The sequence below is a fragment of the Chelonoidis abingdonii genome, chromosome 2, assembly GCF_003597395.2.
Source record: "Chelonoidis abingdonii isolate Lonesome George chromosome 2, CheloAbing_2.0, whole genome shotgun sequence".
Taxonomy (NCBI): Eukaryota; Metazoa; Chordata; order Testudines; family Testudinidae; genus Chelonoidis; species Chelonoidis abingdonii.
In genome coordinates, this window is record NC_133770.1 from 222,090,471 (window position 1) to 222,099,047 (window position 8,577).

Genomic DNA, 8,577 nt, shown 5'->3' on the forward strand with positions numbered 1-8,577 from the left:
ACAGCCTTTATTATTGAGTGAAACCTCACACTTCTACTTTACTAGGCATGCAAGTAGCATTCTTGGTCCTTTACTGACTGGGTAACTGTCTGTGCACCCTTAATTTGGCCCCTTTATGTTTATGCATGCTACAGTCTTCAGTGACATGATCATATTATTTGTTCTGTGGGACCCCAGCATAGACAAAGAACGAGACAAAAAGTTCTGAGCAATAGGACTGGGATTCAGGAGTTGTGTTCTAGACTTACCTCTGCCTCACATTTCCTGTGTGTATTTGACAAGACTATCAATGCATATACACAAAGGGGCTGAATTAATCTTATGACTTTTTTCCTGAAAAGCAGTTACTATGGATTCACCATTGCTTTTCTAAAACAATAATTTCATTGGTTTTCTTCACTTTTTTGCTAAGCTGCTATCCAAAGGCAGTGGCTTACAGTATTTTGTACTGGTCATATAGGAAAGTAATTCACATTATAAAAATAGCTGGTGTATAAAATGTACCTGTTGAATTTGCATTGGAAAAGGTCCAAGAGAGTTCTCCATCATAGAGGATGGGATAGGAGCCCACCTTCTTTTGGTTCGCCTGAGCACTGTATCTCTAGCATGTCTTGTCTTATGTGCCTGGATTTAGAAGGCCAAAAGAAATCATTAAATAAAGATCAACCCATAAATTGTTAAAGTTTACATTCTTGTTTGCTTCCCCTCATTTTACCCCCTCACAGATTTTTCAGAACTCCCTCCAAATCTTAAGGACCAGTTTTTGCTCTTTTACATTTTTTCACCATTCCACTTAATCCTAGTGTCTTGAGAATTCTTCAGCCCTGCACAATACTCATTATTTTAATACTTCCTACCAATATACAGTGCTCATGAAGTTTTAAAATTGCTTAAAATTTGCTTTTCTAAAATCTTAATGCCCTGGTGAAGGTCATAATTTCCAGCCTTTGCCATGTCAAGGAGTCCTGAAAATTTAAAACCTATGCATTGATTAGGTATTGCTAAATTAAAAGTACACAATACAATAGCTATGCCTAATCATTTTAAGAGTTATAAACAACTTTTACACAATGAGAAGCCAGATGATAAAAAGTCAGTTTCTAAAAAATAAAAAGTAAAACGTCTGTAGCAATTGTGAGCTTACCTTTTTTTGATGAGCTATCAAATTGACATGTATCTTCTTTTCTTCGTGTCTTTGAATGTCCTTGAGTAATATGGTAAAAGTCTTTTCTTCAGAAGGTAAAGAAATGATATTTGTTGTATACACAGAACCATCTTCTAGAATTCTAAAGTCAGGATCACTTGAACTGATATGTTCTGCGGACTTAAGGCACTCTTTCAGATTTACTGCAAGAAAGAAATTTCAAAGAGTCTCTCAAGTCACAACAAGACACATGTTTTCAAACTTACATGCCTAAAGTTTGATTTATATTTATAAAGCACATATTTATATTTATAAGCACATTAGGCCATTTGCCAAAGGATACTTGGCCATAGTGAGTACTTCACAAAGACACTATCGGTGGGTGGGGGGGAAATGGTTTAATTGTGGTGACTAATGTTTCCCGAAATCATATAATTCTTGTGTATTTTTTGCCCTTCAAAGTGCTTACTTTTCCTAAAATAGTGCCATCACCCAGGTACATAAACAATTCTGCTACCCTTGTACATAAATAATTCTGCTACAAGACAGTGGGTGAAATCTTTTCTCCATTGAAGTCATTGGCAAGATTCCAACACACTTCAATGGGATCAGGATTTTTTCCAGTATGGGCAGACAAACATTCATAAAAACAGATTCCATCTCAGTGTTTCCTTAGTATAACCACTGAGGGGGTAATTTGACAGTGTTCCTTTCTCTTCTTAAAAACAGCCTGCCTTACTATTGAATGTTCAAACATTATCATCAAGCATTTCCACAAATAATACCCCTTATTGGTCAGCATTCAAGACACTGTGGAATCTTCTTTCCTTTGCTAATGGCACTGCTTTCCCATAAGTGAGCACTTGAATATGAATTCTGCCTCTGCGGCAAGGTAAGTCAGTGTTATTCCTAGCACTGAACAGCTCTGTGTATTGTTATATCCTGTAGGCTATTAAAATCATACAGAACTTAGCAATTGTGGGGAAAATCCTTGCTTATTTTACTATTGTGCTATGAGACACAAGTTGTATTACAACAAAAACGGCATCCTTTCTCAATAAAATGTTAAGGAACAGCATTCAGGCTACAATGGCATGGATAAATGTTTGCAGACAAACAAACAGATGCATTGTATAAAATTCTTCCGTTTAGTAGTCTTTTATGGTTAAAACTTTTTGATATATTCTTCTTGAATAAAGTGAAATTAAATGAATTACTTTCATATTCATTAAGTTAAAATAAGATACTTACCCACCTCCCTCACACAAAATACACAATGATCAGTTGCATAGATTTTCATTATAAACAACTGACATTAAGGTTAGCTTCTCCATTGCATGTCCTTTTTATTCACCCTCATTTTAAAGGTAGTCTTGATTAATAAACACTCAAGACTGTGATTTTTATCTACTGTTCATTCAGTAGAGACTAGGATCACTGCCCTGGACCATGCTCCAAAACTGTGCCAATACTGGTATAAGACAGCCTCAGATTCAGCTCTCAGAGGATCTCCATTGTGTAGGAAGATCCTCAGGTGACACAGAGCCTCTGTAGCAACTCCTATATCACACCCTTCCCAGAGCCTGCCACAGGAGACTAATCTGGAAAAAGAAGGTGTTGTCTGGTCTTCTCTAATCCCCGTCAAATTGCTTGAACTTGGGCTTCTCAACCCAGTACAGAACAGCCTGAGGATTAAGGAACTTCTCTCCTGAATATTGCACTAAATACTTCATAGCCACAGCTGAGGATTTGGCCATACGTGATTTCATACGTGTTCATACGTCAATGACACAGGAAAATCTGGTTGTTTTTTTAAAACAATCCAAGTTAAACACTATGGGGCTCTACCAAATTCACAGTCCATTTTGGTCAATTTCACAGTCGCAGGATTTTAAAAATCATAAATTTTCATGATTTCACCTATTGAAATCTGATATTTCATGGTGTTGCAATTGTAGGGGTCCTGACCCAAAAAGGAGTGGGGGAGGGAGGGAGGGAGCGGAGCTCAAGGTTATTGTAGGAGGTGGGGGTTGCAGTACTGCTACTTTTACTTCTGCATTGCTGCTGGCGGCAGCGGCGCCACCTGCAGATCTGGGCAGTTGGAGAGTGGTGGCTGCTGGTCAGGAGCCCTGCTCTGAAGGCAGAGCCACCACCAGTAGGAGTGCAGAAGAAAGGATGGCATGGTATGGTATTACAACCCTTACTTCTATGCAGCTGCCTGCAGAGCTGGGCCCTTGGTCAGCAGCCGCCTCTCTCCAGCTGCTCAGCTCTGAAGACAGCGCAGAAGTAAGGGAGGCAATACTATGATCCCCCTGCAACTTCCTCTTAGGTCAGGACCCCCAATTTGAGAAACACTGGTCTCCTCCACGAAATCTGTACAGTATAGGGTAAAAGCACACAAAAGATCAGATTTCACAGTCTGTGACATGTTTTTCATGGCCGTAAATTTGGTAGGGCCCTAACGATAGAAAATATATCCCTTCTATGTAAACTGTGAGCATTTAGCACTTGCGAGGATTATACCACATATTTAGATCTTTTTTTAAGATACATCTCTTGAGGCATCCAAGTTCGAAAACGTTTGCAAAACTTCTGCCTTGAATCCAAAAAAAAAAAAAAAAAAAATCTGCTAGTAATTTGTTATAAAAACAATCAAATGTGCATATGCTGCTGGTGAGCAACATTAAAGTGTATAACAAAACACAGCAAATCCTTCAGTAAAAGGCTAATCCAATATGCAGTTGAATTTAACTAACTGGGTGTTGTCCCAACTGCAATAAATTGTATTACAAAAGAAATCAGTATCTCCCCTTCACTGTAAAAGCAGCTACAGAAATGGTGAAATGATGTAGAGTTTTGAAGGACCTCTTGAAGCTTCTCACCTCTGCCAACTAATGTTCCAGCCTCTAATTTAGAAGGAACATTAAAAGTGACTTTCTTGCAAGCTTCACACAACAAACTCAATACCTGCAAAGGAAAGAAAACAAAAAAGAATAGTCACCCTTGTTCTGAAAGTATTTTTAAACATTGTTTGAAATCATGGCATAAAAAGTATGCAGTAGCTAGATTTTTAGTCATGTTAAAGAACACTAACATGTAGAGTTGAAACATGTATTACATATTTTGGTGACTGATTGCAAGTTACATGAGTACTACTGAGACATACAGGGAGGGTTTTTGTTGTTTTTTAAACAGTCCAGCTTAACAACCTAGAAAGTATCATTTATTACAAATGACAGGAAAGCACTGTGGCATAATGTACAGGGTTAAAACTCAGAAGATGCAGGGTCTGTTCTTGACTCTCACCATGATTTATGTGACTTCACTCACTCACTTCAGCAAAGACATTTAACCTGTGATTGAAATGCTGGTCCCATTGACATCAACGGCAGAACTCCTATTGACTTCAACAGGGTCAGGATCACACTCAGCCTCCCACTTAACCACATTTTGAAGTCGGAAAATAAAAATGTATCTTCCCTTAAAGAGCACTTTGGACTCCATGGATAAAGTGTACTAAGAATTAAGACTCAGCAAGTCATGACATTTATTTCTATAGGGTTGCACTGATTTGTAATGTTTAAAGGAATAAATACTTTATTAATGTCATATAATACTTGGCACATACATATCAATTTGTATCTTCAAAAGTACTTTACTAAAACTACTTAAGCCCCAGATCCTTCAATTGCATCTGATTTAAATAAGGCTCCAAATATGTGCTGAGGTCTGTCAACTTACATACAACATTGCATTACAGAATTGAGGCTTCAAACTTCAAAACGCCCAACTGCAACTGATAAATAATAACCACATTTTATAAAATGAAATTGAGGCATAGTGGTTCCTCATTCCAAGTTTAAAAATCAAGCAGTCTTTGAAATTCTAGCCAATCATGATTTTAAAACGGATTAATTTTGAAACACTCTGGATAACCACAGCATTTAAGATAATTAAAATATTGTATATGCATCAGTCAAAGCTGCTTTTCCTATTTAAATTATTTCTGTGGTTCACATCCTTTCACGAATCTCAACCATGCAACTGAAATCACTATTCATTTCCCAGCTAACATTTGGGCTATTTGTAAAAGTAATTAATCCTTACAAAACTTCCCTCTCTCTCCTGGGGGGGGGGGGGGGCGGAGCAACTTTTTTGTTTGTTTGTTTTTTAAATTAAAAATAAGCACACAATATAATCAGACATAGTTTAGGAGTTTTTCTAGGCCAATGAAATGTTATTTCAAAACATTAATCAATGAATTTAGTCTGATGCTAACATGAAGAGTTATGGAAGTACTATATACAGAGAAAGCTAGGAATAGACCTGTTGGTAAATATAAGTGTTCAATATGCTCTGAGTGTACATATGACAGATACCTATACTCGAATTATATAAGGAGTATTTGTTATGTTGAGTTTTGTTTGTTTATTGGGGGGGTGCAAGAGAAGGCAGGGGAATTTTGTTTTCTTTAACTGGATTGGTGAGTAAAGTACAATTAGCATGGCTTTTCCCACTCCATTCATCGAAACTACAGTAAGGGTGAGTAAACGGATTGTGTTTGGGCAGGTAAGTTTTTGTGAGAAGTTTCCAGACCAAGTTCATTACATATAAAAATAATCAATTTTGCCTGGCAATAGTATTGAAAATTTACTTACACAGGGACAATCCACTCACCTATTCTTTACTCTGATTATGATAATGGGGAGCGGCCAAGCTGCTACTTTACTCATCCATTAAAAAGAGCTGTTTTCCTGAAGGCAGATAGAATTGGTCAGGGCTGATAATTATATATGGGTAAAAATAGATTTGTTACCCTACACTGAAATGGGCCAAAAGCTGTTCACTCTCCAATGCATGGACCAGCTGAAGGAAATAAGAGTACTTGTGTGAGCACGGTTAGCAGGATTTGGCTTCAGATGAATAACTGAATTTGACTTTTATAAATACAACATAAAGACGCTTTCCTTTTCATACCTATTTATTGATGAATAATAAATATCTTTATTAATGATAATCCTTTACTGCTGTAATAATCTGTAGAATAACAGAATATTAGGGTTGGAAGAGACCTCAGGACGTCATTTAGTTCAATCCCCTACTCGAAGCATGTCTAGTCTGACAGCCCTAATCAAGAAACACCACTTACAAAAACAAAACAAAAACAAAAAACCACAAGCACCATTTTGGTCAGTTGGGCTAAACAGATCTACCGATGTAGGTGACAAAGCACCAAAGTCAATTTAATTTTTCTGACTCATCTAGTCGTCCTTTTCTGAAATTCAAGTAAATAAGGATTTCCTACCAGAAAAGCACCTATCCTCTTCACCATACAACATGATATTCCTTCCAGGACATACAATAGTGCCTTCGGACACTTTAATTTAATAGTTAATGTAAAAGGGGCAAAGGTAACTAAACCCTACCAAAATATAAATAACTAGTTTTTAAAAAGGGAGAGCGAGAGAGAGAAGAGCCAGGAATGAACTCCAACAAGCCTTCCCTGACAATTAGGACCGACAAAGGTTCAAATGAATTCAGGAAAGTTTTTTTAGGGGGAGGGGCGGGGTTGTTAAGAGGGGGAAGTTGTTTTCTCTGAATCTAGACTTTGCATCGAAACCAAAGTTTCACTTTTTTTTTTTTAGTGCAACTTATTCAATAACCAGCAGGCGCGCACACTGTTAACCTTTCACTGCCGCCCACTACCTTTGGTAAATTCTTCTAAAGAGAAAAACGAGGCAGCTCCGACTGATGTAGACAAACCAAATCACCGCATCTCTGGGGGAAAACTACCCCAGACACACACAAGTACAACCGCCCGAGCCTGGGTACGAACACCACCTTTCCCCGCGCCGCTGCTTGCGGCCTCACCCAAACCGTGCGGGGAAAGACTGCGGACCGTACCCTGCGCCTGTGGCCCCGACCTCTTCCCAGCGGGGAGCCGCCCGCAGAGCGCCGCGGGCAGGGAAGAGGCGCTGCGCTGCTCGGCGCCCGCTCGGCCCTGCCACACTCACCACGAGGCCGAAGAGGAGCTGCCGACAGGCGGTTCTGCAGAGCGAGCCCCGGTGGCGGGCTGCGGCGGGGACCATCGCGGGCGGCTGGGGGCTGCGGAGGCTGCTGGCTGAGCGCGCCCGCGGAGGAGCGAGGCTGCTGCTACCACCGGTGCGGTGGCGAGCGGGAAAGCAGCGGCGACAGGCGGTGGCTACTTTCCTTTCCCTCTTTTTGTTGGGGCGGGCGGGGCGCAGCGGCAGACGCGCCGTGCGGCTCCTCGCAGGGACTTGAGATGTTTGCTCTGCTCCTCGCCTGGGCCAGGCAACTCCCTTCTCAGCCAGCTCCCTTCCTCCGCCGGCCAGGTCGGGCCAGGCGCCGCTTCCCCTCCTCCGCCCACTGCCCTGCCCCAGGGCTGGGCGTAGCAGCGCACGGAGAGGGAGGTGCCAGGCGCACCTGAGCTCCGCTTGCCTGGACTGGCTTCCCCACCCTGGCTCGGCGGCAGCACCCTTCGCCCTCCCCCCTTCCGCTGCCCAGCTGGGGGAGCCTGGTTGTCCCTGGGGGGTGGGGGCCGCCCTACGAGCTCTGATTCATTTCCCTAGAGAGCGAGTGAAATCCGCCCCCTTCCCGCCCTCAGGCACGCGGGGGAGCAGGCAAAGGTGCAGCCCTGGTGGGCAGCCGGAGCCGAGACGCGGGGACCCGGAGCTCAGGCTGCCTTCGGGGGGGGAGCTTTGCAGGTGAGCTTGGGGAAGTTGACAAAAGCCTGGGAGCGTTCATAGATCAGCGCATGAGCCGCTGTTTTCAGCCCCAAATCTCCCGCAGCGGAGAGTGTGTGAGTCAAGCCTCGCAAGTCACAAAACGAGCTTTAGAATGATGAGTTGTTTGGGTTTTTTTAAATGTTTATGGTTCTTTTTTATTGGGTTTCTGATTTTTATTTCATGTAGAGGTCATATTTTCAAGCAACCGAGCTGTCTAGATTTCTTCCTTTTCTTTTCTTTTTTTAAGAGAAAACTTGAGAGTCTCACTTAATTACATTATTCCAGAGCCTGGAATGTGAAGAAAAAGCAACAGCTGGCAATGCTGAGTATTTCTGTGATGGTTTCAAATAGTCAAATGAACAGGAATTTAAAAAAAAAATCCCTCCCAACTGAATATTGCAATGTTAAACAAAATGAAACTGACCAGAAACAAAGGCGAAGATGGGTTTGTGTTTTGTTGTCCAAACTGAGTGAGGTACAAAAAGTAAACAAACTACTTAAATAGTGAAAAGTAAATTATTTTAAATACATTCAGATTATCTTCTAAAGAGCTACGAGGTATTAAAGTTAATTGAAAAAAGTTACAAACTTTTTTAACATGATAGTGTCCTGTTGAACCTAGGGGCTTGTATATATTTACTGCACTGCTGTGGTCCTTGGTGAAGATGCTGCCTATGCCTACAGGAG

The 8,577-nt window shown here is 41.1% G+C and overlaps 1 protein-coding gene across 2 annotated transcripts in view; it reads right to left on the reverse strand.

Moving 5' to 3' along the window:
* Positions 1–7,268, reverse strand: part of DSC1 (desmocollin 1) — a 37,963-nt gene extending 30,695 nt beyond the window's left edge. For both annotated transcript variants that reach the window (XM_032778995.2, XM_032778996.2), the window contains exons 1-4: positions 7,159–7,268; positions 4,027–4,111; positions 1,145–1,347; positions 505–624 (exon numbers count right to left, since the gene is read on the reverse strand). In XM_032778995.2, the coding sequence (XP_032634886.1) occupies positions 505–624; positions 1,145–1,347; positions 4,027–4,111; positions 7,159–7,233 (483 nt within the window). In that variant the 5' untranslated portion in view covers positions 7,234–7,268. The remainder of the gene's footprint in view (positions 1–504; positions 625–1,144; positions 1,348–4,026; positions 4,112–7,158) is intronic.
* Between the last annotated feature and the right edge of the window lie 1,309 nt (positions 7,269–8,577).